This window comes from Rhinopithecus roxellana, chromosome 4 (assembly GCF_007565055.1).
Source record: "Rhinopithecus roxellana isolate Shanxi Qingling chromosome 4, ASM756505v1, whole genome shotgun sequence".
NCBI lineage: Eukaryota > Metazoa > Chordata > Mammalia > Primates > Cercopithecidae > Rhinopithecus > Rhinopithecus roxellana.
In genome coordinates, this window is record NC_044552.1 from 27,692,731 (window position 1) to 27,717,491 (window position 24,761).

Below are 24,761 nucleotides of genomic sequence, written 5' to 3' on the forward strand. Positions count from 1 at the left end.
CCCAGTAACCAGGGTTATTCTCTTCAGGATAGCAGAAGAGGGGGCATTGGAGATGGGCCTCAAAACAAATGTGGGATTACCAAAGCAAAGAAAGGTGGCAAGAAGGTACAGTCTCTTTGGGAAAATGACTGGCAGTACCTCCTTAAGCTAATCATTCATGCAACCTACGAGCCAACAATTCCACTTAAAATATGTATATGAGAAACGAGCGTTTACATCCACTAAAGGACACAAATGTTCAGAGCGGCTCTATTCATAATAGCCAAACACTGGATTCAGCCCAAATGTCCAGTGGCAGCAGAAAGGGTAAATAAATTATGAATTACCCAAACAATGATACAATGAAAGAGTACAGGGCAATAGCAGCGAGCAAACCACCAACAGACCCAACTCCAGGGGGTTCTCACAGACAATGTGAGCAAAAGAAGCGGACATAAAAACCTCGCTGCACGATTCTCTTTACATGAGGCTCAAAACCAGGCGACACCAGTACACAGTTAGAAATCAGTCTATTGATTATCCTTGGGGAGGAGAGGATATTAACTAGGAGGGGCTCAAGGGAGCTTTCTGGGGCACTGAGAATGTTCTCTGTCTGATACGGGCACATGCATTTATAAAAGTTCAACGAGTCATGCACCTGAAATTTGTGTATCTTACAGTGTATAAGTTGTACCTCCATTTTAAAGAAAAATATAAAGGAATGAAAAGGCAGACAGAGCATTCTTCAGGGCAGGTGGACCCTCAGAAGCAGAGGCCCAGCAGATGGGAAGCTGGGGGGATTTAGAGACTGGCCTAGGGGGAAATGGAACTGAAAATGGCAGGGCCAGAGGGAGGGAATGAAGATGAGGTGGGCGAGACAGGCTGGGCCAGTCCAAAAGGGCTTCCAAGGCCGTGCTAACCTGGGAGCCTCAGGGGTATCTGCCTCCTTCTACCAGGCCCCCCTGCCACGAACCCCACCTGTCCATAGTGAAGGATACTTGTGAGGTCATCCCTCCCTGCCAGCCTGGCTCCCTGCCCACCTACTCCCTCAGCTGCCACACTGGATTTAAATCCCTGAGTTGAATTTCTGGGGTTTAGGGGGCTTTCATCCTGAGCACGCATGAAGTGAAGTCACGGTCCCTGGCTCCCATGCCTGCAGTTCATCCAGCACCCCAAGTATCACCTGGGACACCTGGCTACCTCCTACAGTCCACCTGCCACATCCACCTCCTCACCCGCCCCCATGGGGAGCTCACCTGAGCACCTGTCTTTCCCAGGATAACCACTCCAATTAGGTAGGGTTTCCCACCTCCTGCTCCTCACCACCCAGCACCCAAGGCTGCACCATTGCATCTCCTCATGGAAAGAGAGGCCACTGGAAATGCACAGATGCAGCCAAGGAAGCAGCCCCAAGACCTCACATCCAGCCACCAGCGAGATGTGGTACATGAAAGATGCGAGGGCCCCCCATGGGTGATGACCTAGCCATTGAATGAATGCCAGGCTTCAAAGACTAATCAAGGATATTGGAAAATGCTCACCACTGTAGTCTAGTGGACAAAAGCTGGCTATAGAACAATATAGATGTTGTGATCTCAATTTGGTAAATTACACAGAAGAAAGGCTAGAAGGAAATACACACACTATCAAGGCTGTCACCCTGGATAGCAGAATGAGTGAGCAATTTCAATTTGCTTCTTCATGGTTTTCTGTTTTCTTCCAAACCTGTGACAAACATGCTGGCTTTTATAACCAGCACAACAGAAAGGGCCTAGGGGACATCAAGCCACACTCACACAGGGACCCATGGCTGCCTGTTCTGTGCTTAATGGCATAGAGCAAGGGCTGACCTGATTCCAGCCTGCAAAGCACCCATAGGCTCCTGCACTAAGAGCTGCTGGACTAGGAGGACACACTCATGACTTTCAGGTGTGTGCAGGGGCAGGGCACTGTGCTGGGGGCCTGGGACCCTGATTCGAAGCCCGGCTCTGATTCTAACTGGCTGAGGTGGCCCCCCACACATTAACTTCTCTGGGCCTCAGTTTCCTCATCTGTAAAAAAGCCATCCTGACCGCGTTGTAGGATTCTTGTGTGGAATGATCAAGAAGTGACTGTGAAAGCTGTAAATTGTGAACTATTGGGATTTATCCCTGAGTTCCCTATTACCATTCTCCACCAGGCCCTCTGTCCCATTGCAGTTTCTACGAAATGCCCAGAAGCCACCTACAGCAGGCATCTGAAAGTCCTGAAAACCGTGGGCCATCCTCACATGCTAATTCCCAAGGTGCACATAAACTATGCATTTTTTAATTGAACTGGAAAGCAAACAAAAGCAAACCCACCTCCTTGTTCAACAGCAAAATTGAGGGCCTGTCGCAATCTTCAGTAAACATTTACCTAATGAATACAACTGTACAAACTGGAACCAAACCCACTAACTTAACCTCTCATGAAGATTAAAATGGTCATGGTTGAATCAGGTACTTGCTGCTAACTTCCAACAGCTTCTCTGCCTCCCTTCTTTTAGGAACTGAGATTTGTTCTCCTATATTGACACCTCTCTGTTAAAACAAATAAAAATGTGTGATTCATCCCTCTAGATTCTGTGGAGATCCACAAAAGAAACAGGTGATGAGGCCAGGCACGGTGGCTCACGCCTGTAATCCCAGTACTTTAGGAGGCCAAGGCTGGTGGATCACCTGAGGTCAGGAGTTCAACACCAGCCTGGGCAACATGGCGAAACCTGGTCTCTACTGAAAATACAAAAATTAGCCAGGCATGGTGGCAGGCGCCTGTAATCCCAGCTACTCAGGAGGCTGAGGCAGGAAACCTTATTGCTTGAAACCAGGAGGCGAAGAAGGTTGCAGTAAGCTGAGATCGCACCACTGCACTCCAGCCTAGGTAACAGAGCGAGACTCTGTCAAAAAGAAAAAGGTAAGAAAAGTTCTTTAGAAAGGAAGAGGGAGGGAGGGAGGGAGGGAAGGAAGGAAGGGAGGGAGGGAGGGCGGGAGGGAGGGAGGGAGAGAGAAAGAGGTGACGAAGTCCCTGACCTGCTACATGAGGCCAGGTCGGGATCGGCCACAGGGCCTCCTTCTGGGCATGTCCTGCAGAGATGGAGGCCCAGCCACAGGGCACCACTGGACCAGTCCTGCCCCTCTCTGGCAGGAGGGCAAGGTGGCCACGTCGAGGGAAATTGCAAACACACCTGCCCTTTGATCCAGCCCTCTGTGGGGAGGAGTCTGTCCTGCAGAGACGTGCAAAGTCGTCCATGCAAAGACTTCCACAGCAGCTCTGTCGGAGCCTAGACTGGAAACCACCTAATGTCCATTATGTAGAGACCAGAAGCAGGGGCACTACGCAGCCACACAAAGAAAAAGGTCCTTACACACTGACGAAGCGTGTCCCTGGGAATGCTGCAAGGTCACCCAGCAGGCACTGCAGCTTCGGGGGCATAGAGGCAGCAGAATGCAGGGCCATATATATGCATTTAATCCCCTTCCTACCCTAGGTCGGTGGTGAGGATCTCCAAAGAACCCAGCCTCTGCAAGCGTGCAACACGCAGCCCAGCCCGTGTGCAGGCCTGAGGTTCTTTGGAAGGGTGCACAGGGAATAATGGCTGCCTCCAGGGCCAGGCTGGGGTGGGGGTGTGTCTCTTGGTACCTTGAAGACTGACCATGGGAATGTATGATACATTCAAACAGTAATACCGTAACTTAAAAGAATGCCCAAAGATTTTGCATCTGTGGGGTTGAGGAAGCCAGGCCTGGGGAACCCAGTCTCCTCCAAGACCACTGAATAAAGGTTCATTCAGGAGAGAAACCTATCTTTTAAGGAGACACTCAGGCACCCATCCCCAGCACGCACACTCTTTCCCTCCATGAGACCTCAGCACAGGGCCTAGGGCTCCCTGGCCCAGGGCTGGGAGGTGAGGGAGGGAGTCCTGGCCAGGTCCTGTGGGGGTGAGGGAGGGAGGGAAGGCAGGTAAGAGGGCTCCTGGCTTCCCCTTCTTTCCCCCTGTTGGGTTTGTTGTACTTTCCTAATTGATTTTGTGTCTGTGTCCCTGGGATACTTAGGACCATCTTAGAAAACCACTTAAGGAATTTAAAATAATCAAAGTACTTATAAGGCACTTAACATCTCCTCGCACTTCAGTCTTCTCATAAACCTCCTTCCAGCTGCAACCAGAGACCTGGCTTTCAGGAGCTACCACTTCGGGCAGGAAGATACCTTTGTCATGTCCCCAGCTCCTGCCACATCACCCCCTCAGCCCCAGCAGCCTCCCAGGAGCAGAACAGCCAACCTCCACACACGAGCACATCACGCCCTCTCTCCGGGCCTCCAGGCCTTTGTCCTGGCTGTTCCCTCCTCCTGGAATGACCTCTCTGCCAGCCAGCAGCCCTCAACCTAGCTCACTGTGTCCTAACCACTGAGTCTCAGCATTCATTCTCCTCTTACAGGAAGCCTTCCCTGACTCCCCCACCCCCCATTTTACATTAATAGACAGTGGCACCTTGTGAAAACCTGTGTTTAACAGGCCCTGGGGGATTCCAACAGGGAGGTAGGACTGGAAACCATTCCCTGCGCAGAATGTAGAGAGCAACAGGGCAGCACTGAGAAAGACTGGCAGGCTTATTCCCCACGGGCCTGCAATGCCACATCTGGGCATGTGCCGCCAGGAGCTCCCCCAGAGCGTAAGGACACATCGGCAAGGATGTTGTAGAAACAGAAAGATCACTGTGGAATCACTTGGGTGCCCACAATCAGAGGATGAACAAGTAACTGTACAGGGGCATGGTTATACCGTGGAACATTACACAGCAAACAAAATGAGCACAGCAACCACAGAGCCACATGGCACTGAGCCAAAAAAGCAAGTGGAACACGTGCAACATGATCCTGTCTTTATCATGCATGAAACACAAAAGATAAGCCAGGTACAGTGGCTCATGCCTGTAATCCCAACACTTTGGGAGGCTGAGGAGGGAGGATCACTAGAAGCCGAGAGTTCGAGACCCCGTCCCTTCAAAAAAGTTTAAAACTTAGCCGGATGTGGTAGTTCGTGCCCATAGTTCTAGCTACTCCAGAGGCAAGCAGGAGGAGGGTCACTTGAACCCAGGAGGTCGAGGCTGCAGCGAGCCATGATCACACCACTGAACTCCAGTCCGGGTGACAGAGGGAGGAGACCTTGTCTCTTAAAAAGAGAAAACATGCAAAATAAAACTAAATATTATGTGTGGGGATATGTATATATATTTTTGTTTTGTTTTGTTTTGAGCCAGATTCTTGCTCTGTCACTCAGGCTGTAGTGCAAATGGTGTGATCTCAGCTCACTGCAACCTCCACCTCCTGGGCTCAAGTGATTCTCCTGCCTCCGTCTCCCAAGTAGCTGGGATTATAGGCGTGCACCACCATACCTGGCTAATTTTCGTATTTTTAGTAGAGACAGGGTTTCACCATGTTGGCCAGGCTGGTCTCCAACTCTTGACCTCAAGTCATCCATCTACCTCGGCCTCCCAAAGTGCTGGGATTACAGGTATGAGCCACTGTGCCTGGCCTGTATTTTTTAAGTGCACAGGAATTAAGAGATTTAAAGACATCTCCAGGATGGGGCAGTGGTTGCCTCCAAGGAGGAAGAGAAGGGAGAGGGCAAGGAGGTATATGCAGGGGCCTTTGATCATATTTGCAAAGTTTTTTTCTTATTTACTTATTTATAGATGGAGTCTCACTCTGTCGCCCAGGCTGGACTGCATTGGTGCAATCTCAGCTCACTGCAACCTCCACCTCCTGGGTCCAAGCGATTCTCCTGCCTCAGCCTCCTGAGTAGCTGGGACTACAGGCACGTGCCACGACACCTGGCCAAATTTTTTTGTATTTTCAGTAGAGACAGGGTTTCACTGTGTTAGCCAGGATGGTCTCTATCTCCTAACCTCGTGATCCACCCACCTTGGCCTCCCAAAGTGCTGGGATTACAGGCGTGAGCCACCGCACCCAGTATGCAAAGTTTTCTTTCTTAAACAATTTTGAAACTGTTACTGGCAGATATCAATATGTAGCCAGGTCTTGGGTACAGGGTAATTCATTATATTATCCTCTATAATTTTCCATATGTTTTAAATCATTGATTAAGATATATGTACACCTTGGTAAAAGAGAGAAAGCCCTTCATGACAGACCCCCATTGAACATGCCACTCATTTTCAATAAAGTGAAAGGCGGCATGGTGAGAGCAGCGCACACTCCACTTCCTGCTGAAGTCTCCTCTCAGAACAGACCCGACCCTGGAAACCACTCACCCTCACACATCGCCCCCCAGTCCTAAGCCTCAGACTCCTTCCCTGGCTAGGGTCTCCCAACTGGGATTCATTCCCTGGGATTAAGGGTTGTTCTCTTCCAGCTGCTCTGCTGTGGGGACCTCACTGGACTCCCTGACAGTTTCCAGAGCCTGAGCTGGGTCGGAGGGAGGAGACTGCACTGAACATAAACACCACCCTCTGCAGGGCCCTGACGGAGGTTGATGCTGCCCATCCTCCCCTCAGCCACAGCCCCAGGGACAGAGAATGAGGCACGTGCTACCTCTGTCCGCTCCCATTAGGGCCCCGCTCTGCCCAGCCAGAGCTCCCTCTCCAGGAGATTTCAACTCTGATGACTTTTCAATCCCTCTTCCGCCCTGTAGCTGGCTGGAGACCAGGACCAGGCAGTGCCTTCGAGGCGGATCCCCTCTCAGGGCACCCGTGCTGGGCCAGGGGCAGGGCTGAGCAGAGCATCCCTCCTCCTGGGGCACCACCTCTCAGCAGACCCCAGGGAGAAACTGAGGCCTGGAGACAACTGAGGTCCAGGAATAAAGGAATGAGAGGAGGGACAGGAAGGAGAATCCAGCCTCCTCCTCACACGCAGGCCCACTTTACAACAGCTCCTGTTTCCTCAGTGCCTACAATGTGCTAGGCATTGAGCTAGTCACTTTGTGCTGTTGCAGCTAATGTAGCCACTCTACCCATTTCACAGATCTGGACAGTGGGTTCCACGAGGGTGAGTGGTCTGCCAAGGCCATAGAGCCACGTGGCAGTGCCGAGGCTTGAACCCAGGTTGTGGTTTCCCTTCTGAAGCTCTGCACCCGGCCAGGTCTCCCCACATCCCTGGGAAGTCTGCAGAGCCAGCCCTCCTCACCCCACAGGCAAGGAGAGCAGGGCCCTGAGCAATGCCAAGACTTGTGGGATTGAGGGGCACTCTGAGTCGGAGGGAGGGGTCTGGGTGGGGTGGGTGCCCACCAGGAAGTGCTCAGTACTGAGATGCCCGAGGCCATAATCAAGGTATGAGGCAGGTGGGCAAGCAGGTGGGCAGCCAAGTAGGCGAGAGGCTGGGATGTGTCCCACAAGGAACAGGTGGGCTTGACAGCCGTTCTGCCTCCAGCCCTTAACCACAGGCCACCAAGGCTGAGGCTGTCCCACACCACCCAAACAGAGAGGGAGCCCCAATACTGTCTCTGTGCTTGGGTGGTGTGGGACAACAAGGGAGTCCAACAGGCCCCAGGGGGAAGAAAGAGATGGGGTGGAACACGTGAGAGGGGAACAGAAAGCCACAGTCAGACAGAAGGAGGCAGGGAGCTAAGGACAGACAGGGAAAGAGGGGGCAAAACTGTGTTCCGGTTCCCCTACCCGCAACAACGCTGCGGGCCACCACTCTCCACATGGAACCAAGCATCGAGGCCGGCCCTGCCTCTCCTCACTGCCCCCATCCCAGGCCTCCAGCGAGTGGCAAGCATAAAGGTCAATTGGAATATAAAGCGGAATTTGCCTTCCTTTGATTTCCAACATGTCTGGGTCATAAAAATGCTAGCTTAGTAGGTTGGGAGAAAAATGAAGGCACACAGTTCCTTGCGGCGGGGGTGGTGCGGGGCTAACCCTGCAGACTAATGGGGGTCCACCCTTGCTGTGGGCACCATCCTGTCCCTCAGTTCCACACCCAGGCCCCGGGCTGGCGGCTTCCCCAATTTGTCTGTCTGTCTGTCTCTGGGCCAGGCACTGGAAATTGAGGGGATGACCAAGAGCGGTTCAGCCCAATCCTGCCCTCAAGGTGCTCAGGAACTGTGGGGAGAGACACGATTCCTGCAAGAGCCCCCACATGCCCTGGGAAGGTCAGTTAAGTCCTGCTGGATTCGAGTCAGTCTAACTGCCCACAAGGCAGCAAGAAGGGCATTCCAGGAGGACATGGCCCGAGCAAGGCAGGAGGCAGGCCTTGGAAAGCACAAAGCATGACCAGGTGAGGAGGAGCGCGGTCACCTCAGAGCCTGCCTAATCCTGTGCTCTCATTTACAGAGAGGGCAGCCACATTACCTAAGGTCACACAGCGAGTCAGCAGCAGAGGCAGGCCCCGAAAGCAGGACTTGGGCCACAGGTGGCTTCACTGGCAAGGGAAGACCTTCAGCCCTGCCTTGCATAGAGAGCCAGAGATCACCCCAGTGCCCGCAGCAGGGCCACCCAACAGTATGAAGGGCCAGAGAACCCCAGGTCAATAAGTCCCCATGCAAGGAGGCTCTGGCACACCTACCAGAGTCATCGGTGGCTCAGTGCAGTGATATGCCCCTTCCCATTACCATGCTCCCCACCCTTCATGACTCAGGCCGCACCCCTCAAAGCCCCCTTGGATGCTCCTTTGGCAGGAGATGAGGACAAACATGACCGGGCCCCGTGTAAGCCCGCCACACTACCAGCTCCCGCTGTGATTTTCACCCGCACCCAGAAAGGTGCACGTGATTCTGTCCATTTCCCAGCTGAGATGAACGAGATTCAGGAGGGTCAGACTTTTGGGGCCGGGATCTGCACCACCTACCACGTGCTGCCTCCAGAGCCGGTGCTCTGTTCCACACTCCATGGTCTATGCACCAGGCATTGCCCTGGGCCTTGCTGTGCACGCATTTCATCCTCACAGCGCCTGTTAAGTGGGTGCTGCAGGCATCCCCATTTTACACACAAGGAAATGGGGGCACAGAGAGGCTCTCCCAGGCAACAAATGGCAGAACAAGGGTATGAAGCCAGGCCAGCTGGCCCCAGGGTCCATGCGGCAGCCACCACATTACTGCCCCTCAGGGATCCCCATCTGGCTGGCCCTTCCTCTCTCTGGTCTCCAGCACCCAACTCTGTCCATCCTCAGGCTGGAGGCTGGGGGAGTAATGGGTTAGGGTCTGACGAGGCCCAGGAAGGCCCAAGTGGGCAAAAGCCATCAGGGTGGGAGCCCAGGGGAAGAATGAGCCTCTCACAGGGGGCTCTCACCTCTGCAGCTTCACAGGGGCTGCTCAGGGACCATCTGCCCAGTTTATAGGTAAGGAAACAGGGGTCCCAAGAGACCTGGTGACTTGTCCTCCCACGACACCCTCTACAGCAAGAAGGATGAGGAGGGGTTTGGAGGCCTTCTCCCTGATCCCCAGACTGTCTTGGACCTGCATCTCAAGCTCCCCGCTCAGATCAACAGCCAAGCAGAGTCCTGCCCCCAGGGTATCTGCACATGTTACTGCTCTGCCTAGAACACTCTTCCTCATAGCCATAGGACGGCCCCTGCACTCCATTCAGGTTCTGTACAAAAGTACGCTCTGCAACAAGGCCTCCCCACCAACCCTGTCTAGACTGACATCCCCTCCGGTGCGGCTCTCCAGCCACTCCTTGCTTTGTGATTCTGCAGGGCACTGCTCCCCTGACGGTGCGTACTACATGCTTTGTCTTCTCACTGCCTGCCTTCTCCGCCCAGTGTGGAAGCCCATAAGGGCAGGGCTCACCCATGTGCTTCCTGCGTGATCAAGTTCACTTCGAATGCACTTGGAATGCACCTGTCATCACTCGGGCAGCCCAGGCCCAATCTCAGTTAAATCTGAATTCCTGAGATGGGCCAGAGTATGAGGCTTTTCTAAACTCCCCCAAGTGATTCCAATGTGCAGCTGAGATGGACCGCTGCTCTAGAAGAGCCGGGCATGGAGGAGATGGCCAGTAGGTTCAGTAAATGAACAAATACATGCATGACTCTTTACAGATGGACAAATTGAGTTCCAGATGGGAGAGAGGAAGCCAGAAGCCAGCAGCCATGAACTTGAGGACCCCCCCGAGACTCAGCCCCCACCTCAGCCCTTCCATAATGCCACACATCACATCCAGAGGCCCCGTCAGCTCCTAGCTGGGCTCCAGGAGCCTATGGGGCCTGACTCCATAGCCTCTCTAGGAGGTCTTCCCAGAGGCCCCCAAACGCCTCCACGCTTGCCTTTTAACTCTGCAGGAATGAGCCTGTTTGCCCATCCAGTCACCGCATGCTAAAGCTGACATCCTACCTGCTTCCACTCCAAACCCTCCCAGACCTCAGGGTGCCCCTTGGAGGAAGCAGGCTTGAGAGGACTGCAGGGTGGGTGGGGCACTCCCTGGAGAAGAAAACCAAGGACTTGAGGCATCTGGGTCAGTGGCCAACTGAGGTTACTAAGTGTCCAAAAAAAGACCCTGGGCTCACAGTCTCATCGGCCCACTGGGGATCCAGGAATCTAATGCTCCCTGAACTCCCCCGTGATTGTGACAAGCCACTAGGCTTGAGAGCCGCTAAGCAAAGCAACTTCTACACCACTGGCCCCACTCCACAGGGAAGGGCCTGCTCAAGGGCACACAGATGACTGACTGCCAGTAGCCAGGGGGGCTCTGAGCCTCCCCTTAGGGCTGCTGGGACTGCCCAATGCCAGGGTTCCCCTCCTTCCACGTCCCTTCACCTCTCTATTCAGGCTTGGGTCTGGCTCTGGTCTGGAGGTTCCCCCTCCCAGGCTCTCACCACAGTGGGGGTTTGGGGGAAAAAGAGACTATCTCAGCAGGGGGCTTCTCTGACCTCCCCTCAGGAGAACTGCCCCGGACAGTCACCCTCAGCAAGACCTACTTCAGACAACCCTTTCTCTCCTTCCCCAGCACCTCATGAGCACTCCAGCGTCTATCAAATTCTATTCTGTATCCCCAGCCTCCCCTGAGCACCTCCTGAGGGCTTTGGGCACATTATCGCTTCTACCAACTGGGTATCATCACATCCATTTCACAGGCGAGTAAACTGAGGCTTGTAGGGGCCATGCAGTAAGTAAGCATAAGGCCAGGTCTCAAACCCACCTCTAGCTGGTGGTCAAGAAGGAGGAGAGCAGAGTGGTGAAAAAAGGTAGATTCAGGGCCAGATGGCCTGGGCTCAAATCCGGGCTCTACCACTTACTAGCTGTGTGACCTTTGGCAAGTTGCTTAGCTTCTCTGTGCCTTAGTTCTCAGTTCTGCAAAACAGGGATAACAACTGTGTACCTGCCCCTGGGGTTGCTATGAGGGTTAGGACCAGCCTGGCACAGGGTAAGTGCTATGTAAATGTTCTAATTATTTCACCTCAGTCACCTCTTAGAGAGGGTCCCTCTTTCCCCCCCACCCCCAACATTTACAGTTCTGTTGGGACAAATCTCTAATGACCGCCTAAAATGGTACGTGGTGATCCCCTTTAACAAGCAGCAAAGCTTTAGGTGAAAAATTCCCTGAGTCAGTGGGGACCTGGAGAAGGTGTTTTGGGGGGAAAGAAACACATCCAGCTGACCCTGGATGCCACCAGTAGTGGGCACTAGAGGGCACTGGCTTGACCCACTGGTAAGATAGGCCCAGCCACACCCATCCCCACAGCCAGGAACTCGCAGGGAGCTCCCAAGACCTTAGCTCCCAAGACTTCAGCTCCCAAGACTTCAACCCAGCTGTTGCTGCAGACATGAGGGCTGCAGAGGCCTCCTTCCCATTCCTTATCCCTCCATGAGTCCATTTGGTGAGGGTTTCCTGAGGGCCACCATGGGCCCACATCAGCTGGGAGTTCCATAGGTGGGGCGTAGAGCCTAGCAGGGGCCAGCTCCGTCTCTGTCTCCTCTACTCATTTCTGTGCTTGTAGCTTGACAGCAGCTGCAGACAAGACATAAGTGAATCGGCATGACTGTGTTCCCATTAAAGCTTTATTTCTGGACACAGAAATTTGAGTTTCACATAATTTTCCTGTATCATGACATTATTTTTCTTTTTATTTTGTTTTTCAACCCTTTAAAACATAAAGGTCTTTTTTAGCTCATGAAGTGTACAAAACCGGGCCAGATTTGGCTCCTGGTCTATCGTTTGCTAACCTCTGGGCTAGAGGGGACGCCAATAGCAAAAAGGAAAACAAATGTGTTCATGACCACGACTGTGATGAGCGCCATCAAGGAAAAGAACAGGGAAAGAGACAGAATAGCCAAGGGCCGGGGAGCTTCTCTGAAGATAAGCCATTTAAGCTCAAGGCTGAATGAGAAAGATCCGGCTTCAAAGAGTGGGAGGAGAAGACTCCAGACAGCGAGGCAAGCAGGTGCAAAGGCCCTGCGGTTGGAAAATAACATGGTGTCTTCAAGGAGCATAAAGAAAACAGTATGACTGGTGTGGGCAGTGCCCAGAGAGACAAAGGGACATCAGGAGCATCAGGTAGCACAGGGCCTCTCAGACAGGAAAGGAGTTCACATTTTAATCGAAGAGCAACAGGAAGCCAATAAAAGGTTTAAGCAGAGGGTTGAGTGGATTCCATCTGGGTTTTAGAAAGATCTCTCTGGCTGCTGAGTGAAGGTTTGGCTGTGGAGAGGCCATTCGGAGGCAGGGAGAGGAAAGATCGGGCTTCTGTAATGGGCTGGGTAAGAGACTATGGGGGTGGAGGCCATGAGAAGTTGTCATGTCCAGGACAAGTTCTGAAAGTGCAGCCTGCAGGGTGAGCTGATGAACAGAAACACAGTGGTCAAAACTGCCTCCAGGTTCCTTGGCCTGGCTGGTCAAGATGGGCAGGCTGCAGTAGGGTGGGTGGGCTCTCTCTAGAGTTCCTCCTGGTTGTGTAGTGAAAACACATAAAGACACAAAGCCACATCCTCGACAGAACATCTTGTGGGATCTAAGCCAGTGTTCCCCCAGGGCCACACCCAGAAGCAGCCAAAAGCCTAGAGGGCACGTACAGCCCGACATGGGACTAGGGAACTCACACCGCCAGGCTGGGGGTGGCACGCAGAGGCCACCTCTGCTCCCCCTCCCCACGCCCCATTTCGTGATAGCAAGAAATTCTCATGACCCGAAGTTGTCTGCTCAGTCTCAACACTGAGTGCTGCGCTCGTGGCAGGAAGACACAGAGGCCCAGCAGATGGTGGGAAACTCTCCGGGATCAGCCTTAAAGGTCACCGTCTGGCGCTGCCTGCCCACTCCATCCTCTTCCGCATCAGCGGAGTCCCTCATGCTGACTTCAGGCCCAGCTACAAGCTGTGCTGTGACATTTCCTGTGGGCTGACTGTGTGCCAGGCACCATGCTAGGCCTTCTTGGACCTTAACTCTTTTTTTTTTTTTGAAACTGAGTTTCACTCTTGTCACCCAGGCTGGAATGCAATGGTGCAATCTCACTGACTACAACCCTCTGCCTCCCGTGTTCAAGCGATTCATCTGTCTCAGCCTCCCGAGTAGCTGGGACTACAGGTAACTGCCATCACGCCCAGCTAATTATTGTATTTTTAGTAGAGACAGGATTTCACCATGTTGGCCAGGCTGGTCTCGAACTCCTGACCTCAGGTGATCTGCCCACCTTAGCCTCCCAAAGTGCTGGAATTACAGGCGTGAGCCACCACACCTAGCTGGACCTTAATTCTTCATCCCCATGCTGTCCTATGAGGCTGGCACCATTATCATCCCTATTTTACAAATGAGGAAACTGAGGCAGAGAAGGGTTAAGCAGTTTGCCAGGGTAGTCAGGCCTCAGGCTGCCTGGCTCCAGAGTCCAAATGCTTACCCCCATGCTGTGCAGCGCCCCCTTCTCCAAGCCTTAGCTTTTCCACTGCAAAATGAATAAAAGACTCAAAGAAATTATTTCTGGATCCCTCTGAGCTCTTACAGGTACAGAACTTGGAAACTGCTTCCCTCCGGGGGTGTCTCCAGTCTGCTCCTCCTACCCCCAACAATGACTTCTCAGGAAAAGGATTTTTTTTTTTTTTTTTTTTTTTGTGACAGAGTCTCACTCTGTGACCCAGGCTGGAGTGCAGTGGCACGATCTCGGCTCACTGCAACCTCCACCTCCCGCGCTCAAGTGATTCTCCTCCCTCAGTCTCCCGAGTGACTGGGATTACAGGCGCATGCCACCACACCTGGCTAATTTTTGTATTTTGAGTAGAGACGGGGTTTCACCATGTTGTCCAGGCTAGTCTCAAACTCCTGACCTCAGGTGATCCACCCTCCTTAGCCTCCCAATGTACTAGGATTCCACATGTGAGCCACCACGCCAGCCACGAAAAGGTCTTATGGGCTCATTCACACTATGGTGTAAATAACTGACACGGTAAGTGGAGGTGAGGTAACTAGTGGATCAGGGATTCAAACCCAGGCCTGAACGTGGGCTGGGCCCCCAACAGTGCATTGTACAGGCTACAACCACTGGGCTTGGGGGCCCACCCAAAAGTATTCTTCACACCCATCAGCAGCCCTGTCCTGAAAGAATGGGACAAATTGCGAATGAAGGAAGGGGTAGGAGCAGGGAAGTTAGGGATAGAAGCTGTCAGACCTATGAATTCCCAGAGTCAGGCCTTCTGGTCTCCAACAGAGACCTGTTCAACTCCCACTTCTGACTCAGCTAATTTGAGCAGGCAGTCTCCCAGGAGTCAGGCCTGGGAGAGGGGACCTGGCTTTGAGCCCTGCCCTGTCATTTTATCAGGGTTCAGCCTCCATACCTGTAGAGCAAGAGGTTGGCCCCTTCCAACTCTGAGGCTTGTGAGTTTTGCTCACATCCTGACCCTGACTGCACCCCATTCGCATTCTCCATGCAGGAAATCACCCCCACACCCAGGACTCCCCTCTGAGCCAAGCACCGGAAGTCCACCTCTTGCAGGAAGGAAAGCTGTCGTCACAGCCTCTGGTGCCAAGTTCCCAGCAGGCCACATTAACCCATCATCAGGGGAGCAGGACAGGGGCTACAGTGGTGCCCTTTGACATGGACACCTGGTAGTGGGCGCAGGTCCCCTCCCCCAAGGCATCCCTCTCTCACCCTCTCCTTCCTGAGGCTCCTGCTCCCAACCTCCCTCCCCAAAGTTCAATCTTTTTGCTTCTGTAAATGGCTTTTAAGTTTCTCACCCAGCCTCTTGTTTCTATCAGTTTAATTATTGAGGAGGCCTCTTGTCGCCAGCCTGGAACATTAAGGCCGTTAAAAGGGACTGAGGGAATGCAGGCCACAGCCGGCTGGCTTCCTCCCCGCCGCCCCTCCCTTTCCTTGTCCAGCTCTGCCCACCTGTCCTGCTTTCTTCTCCACTCCCCAGGTCTCTACCTCCTGGTCCTGCCTTGCTCTCTGTGCAGCCTGGGGGGGCTCCTGACCCCTGCCCCAACCACTTCATCCTGTGTCCTGAGGAGGCACAGACCAAACTGAGACTGCACCATGCTCCTCTGTGTCCAGACAGGGGACATCATGAACCCCCAGGATGGTAAGGCTCTTCACCCCAGGCCCTTCACCCCACCCTGGCCCTTCCCCACCCTGGGAGAGGTTAGCATAGCAGCTGCAGCCCACTCCCCTGTCTGGGGCACTGAGCATCTCATCTCAAAATATCTATGTTCCCAAGAACACACCTTAAGACCCAACTCTGAGTGACCATTCCTTGAGCCTTCACCATGTACCAAGTGACAGGGCACTCTCAGCTCCTTTGGCCTCTCTGCCTCCCTGTAAAGTAGGCACTCACTCCGCTCTGAAAAACAGGGGAAGGGATCCTCACCAATGTCACAGGTTCAAGGGCTGGACCAGGCTGTTTTACCATCTTTCTGAAAGACCCAGAGTCACTAAAGGAGTTTAATTACAAGCTCAGATAAAGAGAATACAGCAGCCTCACTTATGGGGTGGCCTTCCTCGAGGCTGGGGATCTGTGCCCCACCCTGCCAGGCTGACAAGGAGGAGTCCAAGGGCTGGTCCCCTCTGCTGGATGGCCCAGACTGCCTCAGCTCCCAGGCCAGGGCCAGGCGGGCTGAAGTGATGACTCATGTGGCCTGAGCCATCACTAGGCCCTGGCCTGGGACAGCCTAGCCAGCTCCTCCTCTCCTCTTGTGTCCAGTCCCCACTGCAAAACTGGGTGCGGTGGGAGGACTGAACCAGGCTACCATTCCCGAACCATCCTGCCAAAGAACTCTGAAAGATGATCAGAGCAACACAGCTCCCAGGGATTGTTCCAGCTGCCTATCGCGAGGGCAGAAATGCTTTCAAGTTTCCTGCTTCATCTTCAAACTACGCACATCCATGTTCAACCACTGATCATAAAAAAAAAAAAAAAGCCATGTACAAATTTTGCAGTCTTCATAATGCATCCATTTGTTTTAAAATTAAAATTGTGTTTTCATCCAACTCATCAAGTAAAACCAATACTCCAGGAAAAGCCTTATATTTGAGGCCCACGGAGCATACCAGAGACATGGCTGCATACACAGGTAGGGGCACACGTGTTCTTCAGCCCCAGAGCAGCCAACGGCAAAAGTCCTGCCCCACCCAGACATGTGACAGCACAACTCTGGCCTCCTCCCTTTGCCACCCACAAGCTTCCTCACCCCCACCCCAACACTGGGACCATCCTCTCCCTTCATCTCCACTTCTACCTGGGCCCCCAGACATGCCCCCAAATCCTGATGCATCATGGGAAGTGGGCCAATGGCTTCCAGAAAGAGTCCCGGTGAGTCCCCACCATGCCTGGTGCAAAACAGCCTCTCTCAGTCTACTTCCTAGCCCTGGAGACTTTAGGGAGACAAAGGTCAACTCCAGAGGCCAACAATCTGACACCAGGGTGAGGGAGGGACCACGCAGCTTCCACTGTGTCCCTTCCTCTTCCCTCTCCCCATTCTCTTCTCCACTCCCCACACACACAAACATGCACAAACACACACACACACACACACACACACACACACACAGAGCAAACAAGGCAGGCTCCAAGAGAGAAACGGGCACATAATTATTGGTAAAATGCTTGTAATGTTTTTCTCTCTACCCGGTAGCTTTCAGTTGTTTTAGCAGCTTAGCGAAGCACTTGGCTCCAATTGAATTGCAAATCAGCAGCTCTTGCCCCAGGAAGAGAGGAAAGGAGGCGGCAAGGAGGGGGCTGGGAGGGATTCCAGAAGGAAAGGGAGAAAGGTGTGCAGGGAAGAAGGGCAGAAGGAAGGAAATCACAGAGGGAAGCTTGGTTCAGGGCCCAGGGCACCAGAAACAGAGACCGCCTACTCTCTCAGGCCTCAGTTTTCCTGTCCTCATCTGCATTCTCTGCAGGCTCAGCAGCTCCACACCCCATCCAAAAAATGAGGACACATTCTCCAACCATAATCTCGGGTGGGACAGGAGGGCCACAGGGGGCTTCCTCAACTACCCAGAAGAAAAACATATCTTTCTTGGGAATTGCAATTATATGAAAACAATGTCAAAACAAAAGTCTTGCTTTTTCTCCCTGGCAATCTCCAGCGTTCATATTTCCTTTCTTCTTATCTGTCTGTCTGCCTTTCTGTCTATCCGCCTGCCTATCTTTTTATCTGTTTGTCTACCTATCTCCTCCTCCCTTCTATCGTTCTCCAGAACATCCTTTTCCCTCCTGGTGCAGAATTCCCTGGAGAGGAGTGGAGTTGCTCACCAAGCCTCCAGCGGCAGGTGCTGTTTCAGCACCTCGGTCAGCGCCACAAGGCTGGGTCTCGATGCCTTTCACTCTGCTGTGCCTATGCTAAGACCACAAGATAACATACTGAAACCAGGAAGAGCTGCCCCAAATTCTCAGAAACTGCTCTGAGGAAAAAACTGTCCCTTGGAGTGAGGAAAAGAGGAGGAAAAAGGGGCTGGTCGGCCAGGCCTGGCACCCTGGGGTGTGGCAGGCAGAGACCGCTGGGGGAAGAGCACCTCAGGGGACCAACCAAGGCACTGACCTTGAAGAGGCGAAGGATGTTGGCCACCATGATGGAGACCGAGCTCCCTGAAGCACCGATGACACCCACCACGCGTTCAGGCTTGGTGATGATGGGTGGGCCGCCACTGCCACAGCGGACCTCCGTGCCATCCTTCTCGATGAGCGCCTGCACAAAGGTCAGTGACTGCTCGAGGGCATGGGTGTCCCTGGAGCAGGTGTCCAGAATGCGGGCGCCCAGCGTGATGTTGGGCAGCAGGTCCGGGTCGTTGTTAATGCGATCCAGGGCGAAGAGCATGGCCTCCAGTCGGTGGATGCCCTTTTCCTTCTTAAGTTCTCCACAGGCCTTGCCCTCTGAGCCCCGGCCATGCACCGGGAACAGGCCTCCCAGTGTGATGTCCCCATCTATGCGGATGGAATTCATGTGAGGGTGGCCTTTGGGCTTCCCCAGGGAGGAAGGCATCCAGGGACCGTAAAGGCTGAGGAGCAGGCAAAGGGGCAGCCGGGCCCACCACCAGCCCAAGCCTCTCTTCCCAGGCATCTCGGAAATCCCTAGAGACCCATGAATGGCAGGCCCACTCCTAGCCCTGGCAGGCCCCTGGCCCCACGGCCTGGGTGGGCATGGGCAGGGCAGCTTCAGCAGCAGGAGGACTGAGGGCAGCCAACCGCATAGCCCATGCTACACCCTCTCCCACCTCCTTGTCACTCGGGCCAAGCGCAGTTGCCCACACAGTCCAGGCCCACAGACAGCAGACAGTGGCCGGGGTTGCAGGAAGGCTCTGATCCTTGTCCCGTCCTGCAGGCCTGTTCTCGGTGGATGACTGTGGAAAGGGCAGAGTGCTCCTAGCTTGGCGTATCTTGGCATCAAGGAGAAAACAGCTCCAATCCTCTCCTCCTACCAACCTTAGAAGGGGAAAAGAGAGACAGAGTATCAAACAGAAGCCCAAAGAAGACATGAGCTAGTTTCATCTCTCATCACCAGCCCGAGAGAAGGAAATGCTAGAGGTTATCGCCAAAGACTCCATAAATCTCCTGAACTTGGTTTTCTCTCCACCGTTGCTCAACTCTGGCTTAAATGGGAGAGTGTAGGGCAGAAATTAGGTCATGTTTGAAGCTTCCTAAGGCCTGTACCCACTGCCATCAGTAGCCCGGGCATCAGAGAGCACACGCCCCAGGAACAGCCTCGAACTGGCTTGGGAGAAAGAGGGGCCTTCCTCAACACACCCACATGAAGGAAAGCAAGAAACAGGTCCTATGGGCCCAATCCCATTACAAAGATGAGGAAACTGAGGCCCACAGCAGGAGAGCATTTTGCCTGAATCACACAGGGAGTATGCAGTTTAATTACAAGCTCAGATAAAGCTTGGACAATGCCTACTACAGCCCAGCTTCCCTGCTCTCAGCTCTGGAACCCAAGACACTTTGGCTCTTCAGGGACTCAGAGACCCAGGAACACAAATAAGGCCCCCTCAAGAAATCATCCTGGAATGTAGTGGTGTAGGCTGGGCCAAGGGAAGACCAGGGAGGAGCTGAGGCTGTGAGGGTTCTGGATTTTCATCCTGAATCAGGGAGCGCAAGGTGAACCCTGCACTCTCCTGCTTCCACCCCAGCTACACAGCTACCCCAGGCAGAGCAGGGGAAAGCCAGCAGCCCCTGCATGAGGAGCAGGCCTCCACTCAGCTTGCACATCCGTCCTCCCTCCCTCCCTCCCTCTCCTGACTTTCTTCATCTCTCCATTTCTCCACTGCTCTTTCTCCCCACCCCACTTCCTCCCTCTGAGAGCGGGGCTCAGGTTACGGCCTGAGCTACTACACATTATTAAGATCATCATCATTATTATTGTTGTTGTGATTAAATATTTATCTGCAAGGGTAGAGAAGAGAACACCAGCCCTTCCTCATTCTCACTGCTAATTTGGGCTAATTTCCCCTGGGGGTTCCTTCCCTTACCCCAGCCTCCCCACTCAAAGCCAGCAACCTCCCTCCCCACCACTTCGGAGGCCACAGAGAGAAGAGATGGAAGCTGAGTCAGGACTTGGCTGGGGGCCAAACCCAAGGCCCCCTTCCCCAGGGGTTTGGCAAATGAAAACCAGCAAGTCACTTGTCCATTCTGTGCCTCAGTTTCCCCAAGCAGTTGGAAGAGGAGCTTGTGTTGGGATTGAGAGGCTTCCCCAGAGATGTGGTCCCTCCATCAAGACCAAACAGTGGTCTCAGGGTCATCCCTCCCCCACCTGTCATTCCCCCTACAGAGGCCTGACTGCTCCAGTTCTGGGCCAAGGGGAGGGAAGGAAGCTGCAGTGCCCCCAGAGTCCAGCCTCAGCTCTTAAGCTTCTCCAGCCTTCTAGACCCTCATTTCACATTTCACCCCTTCCTCAAAATGCTCCCTTCGCATTACCTCCTCGGAAACCAAGAATATGGCTACTAATTCTCCCTGGCCCCATGCTGCAGGTGAACCGGTAGCCCAGAGGTATCACATAATTCTCCCAGAGTCACACAGTGAACCAAGATGCATCCAGGACTGGAAGCCACATCAGCCACATGGGGAAGCCCCAGCAAAGCTGACAGGAAGTTTCACAATACTACCCTCTCCCCTGGAGCCAGGAGCTGGGGACCTAGGACTGGGCCCAAGGCCAGTGCTTTGGGGAAGGCTTAAGAGCCATTAAAATACAAAGTGGGGAGCTGCACCTGTATGGAGCTTTCATCATCACTCATGCCTTCCTGTGAATGAGTTTACCAGATCTCTGTCCTAGATGGCTATGGAGAGTGAAAGGAGGTGGGGTATGAGTTGCTAATGCCAGTACCAGGTAATTCAGAAGAGAAACCAGAAGAGCCATAGATGAATCTTACGGTCCTGCTGCAGTAGCTAGTGATAAGGCGCATCCCTGCTAGCTCTCAGGAAAAGCTGTAAAATGGGTGCATTGGAGTAGAATCCAATCTGGGGGCCATACTGTCCCTGCTGACATATTTTTAGTTGCTGCAATGATGGAGGGGAATCAGCTACTAGCCTGTATGCAGGCAGGGGGCACAGATGCTAACTGGCCAGCTGTGGGTGGGAGAGCCTGCACAGTTAAACACCATCCTGTCGAAATGCCGACGGTGTCCTGTGGAGAAATCACAGCAAATGATAACCACTGCCATGTGCCAAGCACTGTTCTAAGTGCTTTACCTACATTTTCTCATGTAATCCCCACATCCCTATGAGCTACATGGTATTTTTATCCCTATCTCACAGATGAGGAAGGCAAGGCACCAAGTGCTTAAGCGACATCTAGCCAGGGGCACAGAGCTTGTGCAGGCTGCCTGTGCCCCTGGCTGCTCCTCTGTGTTGGCCCAGAGGATCTCTCAGGCCTTGCCAGTTCTAACGTCCTGTGAGTTTACGATCGGTTTCCATGAATTTCAAACGGAGGGATTTTTGGCATCATGACAGGCTGTGTGCCGGGGCTACAGCAGGGCAGATTCAGGCTGGGAGACCAGTACACAGCAGCTTTTGACAGTCAGGCCCTGCTCAGGCTTCCAGATCCTTCGTGAGGGCTCACACAGGCTTCTCCTTGAGGCCAGAGCACGTCTGGGCTGAGCAGTACGTGCGCACACGCGCACACACGCATACACACACACACACACACACACATATACATACACACACGGGGAAGGGCAGATGCCATGGGGGAAGGAGGCCTCCAAGAGGAGAAAGGCAAACACCCGCAGATTAGAATCAAGAGCCTGGAGCCCCAAGCTGGTCAGATCCCCTGCGAGACCTCCCTCCCATAGGACTGGGTCCCAGCCCCTGCCCACAGGTCCCTGTCCACCCCTCATTCCCACCAGGCCTGCCTTTTCTGAGCTTCTCCAGAGAACTGGGCAAGCCACTGCCTCTTTTAGCTTCCCCTCCCTCCTTTGATCATGTAACAGGAACAAAGGAAAAGTAAAAATACCCCATGAGTGAAAGAAGCCACTGAGAGCAGAGGCTGGGTGTGGTGGGGTGGGTTGGGGTGGGGGCCAGGCGGATGCTCCCTTCCCCGGCAGGGCCTGCTTCCTTCTGCAGAGGTGGGAGCTGGGGGCACATAGAAGGGGTCCTTCTTTAAAGTCCTTTGCCCAGTTTTCAGACACTCCCCCGCCAATTCCAAAATAGCCAGGAGAGCTCAAGCCTGGGTCAATTAGGGGCATCCTTCGGATGACTGAGTCCAAGCCAGTGTGGGCCCTACTCCCAGACAGGCCTCTTTCCCCTTTCCTTTTCCTCTCCCTTCCCCACCACCCTCTCCCAGTCTCTCTCCTCTTCTCTGGCTCCACTAGGTTCCTTGGCTCCAGGAGACGACAGAGCCAGGCATGAAGGAATGAGAGCCCTGAGGGGCAGGGATGAGAGCGACTGGGTCACCTCCACACAGCAATAGCTCTCAGGCCAACACTGTTTTCCAGAACATTCTTTCCAGTGAATCGGGATGTGAGGGGAGCTGGTTGGGGAGAGCTGCAGGCTATCCCTTTCCTCCACCAACAGTCAGAGTAAGGGGGATGGGGGAGTCCCCACACATCCCAGCTGGGACCTCTCTGATATCTAGGGCTTTTGTGCAGGGACTCCAGGAACCTGCCTTGTGGCCACTTCTAAGTCCCCGCTCCCTTTTTTTTTTTTTTTTTTTTTTTTTGAGACAGGGTCTCACTCTGTTGCCTAGGCTGGAGTGCAGTGGTGCAAACATGGCTCACTGCAGCCTCGACCTCTCAGGCTCAAGCGATCCTCCCACCTCAGCCTCCTGAGTAGCTGGGACTACAGGAATGCACCACCATGCCCTGGTAATTTTTTCTTTTTTTTTTTTTTTTTTTTTTTTTTTTTTTGTAGAGATGACATCTCACTATGTTGCTTGCCCAGGCTGGTCTTGAACTCCTGAGCTCAAGCGATCCTCCAGCCTCAGCCTCCCAAAGTACTGGGAATACAGATGTCAGCCACTTTGCCCCAGCCCACTTCTTAGTATAATATTAACAAGCGGGATCTTCATGCTTTTCCAACTTCAATCCTTCCCCCTGCATCCAGGGTCCAAGCCAGAAAGAACCACAAACCACAAAACAACAACCAGATCCGAAGAGAACTGCTGTGATTTACCAAACCCCCAATTATTTTTCACTGAGTTTCCTTTTATTCTTCCAAAACTAAGAAAATAGAATAAAATCCAAATACCAGAATAAAGGGCAAATAGAGGGAACAACCTTGTCCTTTGCTCCCCAGAGTCAGGGTCATTGCCAGAGCCCCTGGCTCCTGCTCTTGGCCCTCTGAGGGTCAGCTCCCATAGGAAAGGGGCTTGGGGACTCAGGCCTGAGCCCCTTGGGGTTCGGCAAAAAGAGCCAGGCCAAGAGCTCCCTCCCACCTTCCTCTCAGCTCCCAACCTCCTCTGTGTTCCCACCCGCACTTCCTTCATCTCCATTCACCTTTGCCTCTGCAGGGCCCACCCAGCCCAGGTGCTCAGGAGTGCTGAGAATTGTGAATGGCTGTGTGGAGTCTGGTTTCAATTCCCGAGCTGTTTAGATGCCTCATCGCCCACATACCACATCTCCCAGAAAGGGGATGGCAGCGCCACTGTCCCAAAGGGGAAATGAGGGAGAACTGGAGGTCTCTCCCCTCCCCTCACCTCTGTGACCCCTCTGCCATCCCTCTGGGCCCCCACTGGCTGGGCAGAGGTGTGGTTTGTAGGACAGGACAGGAATCAGTCGTCAGAACTGTCAGAACTGTGCCACCCCTGCCAGCCATACTGTATGGGGTAGGGGGATAACCAGTTAGCGCTTCAAATCCTAGCAGCACAGCCCTGTTCGTGCTGACCTCTGCAGCCCAGCCCTGCACAGAGCCTGGCATCCCCAGCAGGCTTCGTGGAAGTGAATGAATGATTCCTGGGCCTCTCGTTCAAGTAATCTATTTCTGTGTTTAAGGCCCCTTCCATAAGCAATTCTTTAACCCACAGGAATGATTCTAATGGTGGAATGTGAGGCATAGTTTCAGGCAGGGAAACTAAGGATTGATTGAGCTATGAGAAGGCATCTTGGAACCTTCAACCCACCCAAGGCCAGCTGGGGCTTTATTCTGCCTAAAGAGAAGCCCTGCTCCCAGGCAGTCAGCCAGAATGGCCACAGCCACGTGCTAAGAGCTAAGAGCAAGAAGAAGGGCACTGTGGGGGTCTAGCCCCAATCCTCTTCCCTTTCCCTCCCCGCTGAGCTGCTCCAGCTCACCAGCCTGAACCAGGAAGCCTCCTGATGCCAGAAACCCCAGACCCCACTCCACAAGCTGTCCCTCCCTGTTCTGCCAAAACAACAGGGCCCTGATTCAGAGGCGACTGTCTCTGTGATGGGCATGGGGGATGCCCCAGAGGAGAGCAGGGAGGGAGGGCAGGAGGGAGTAATTCTTTTGCCTAATGCTAGTGTAAACTTGGTGCAGAAAACTTTAAATCCATTGCCCCTGCATTCTCCCTACGATTCCCTCCAGCCTCCTCTCTGTGAAGCTCTCCCTTCAAGAAGCAGCTGATATCCTTCCTCCTCCAGGAAGCCTGACCTGATTATTACAATTCTTGTTATCTCCTTCCTCCGCAGTTAATGACACAACACAAAACCTCTCTCGTGTTAACAATGACGAGGCTGGGAGCACATTAAAGGACTGCATGGACAGCACTGCCCTCATCTCTATGTCCCCCATGCCCAGCCCAAGATTCAGAACACAGGAAAGGCTCAGTAAGTGACCAGGCAAAGCCAGGTCCCTGCCCAGAGCAGAGCCCAGGACAGGGGATCTGCAGCAGTGTGCCCAGTCCAGAGTGGCACTCAGACCTAGCACTGAATTCTCACATCTCTGTTGTGTGCTCAAGCACAGAAGACAGTCCCCTCTGCCACAGCCATTCAGTCCCACA

At 53.4% G+C, this 24,761-nt stretch overlaps 1 protein-coding gene across 1 annotated transcript in view; it reads right to left on the reverse strand.

Annotated features, from left to right (window-relative positions):
• GRM4 (glutamate metabotropic receptor 4) overlaps positions 1-24,761 on the reverse strand; it is a 125,686-nt gene that overhangs the window by 95,400 nt on the left and 5,525 nt on the right. Inside the window, exon 2 of the mRNA XM_030929449.1 lies at positions 17,916-18,796. Within this exon, the coding sequence (XP_030785309.1) occupies positions 17,916-18,434 (519 nt within the window). The 5' untranslated portion in view covers positions 18,435-18,796. The remainder of the gene's footprint in view (positions 1-17,915; positions 18,797-24,761) is intronic.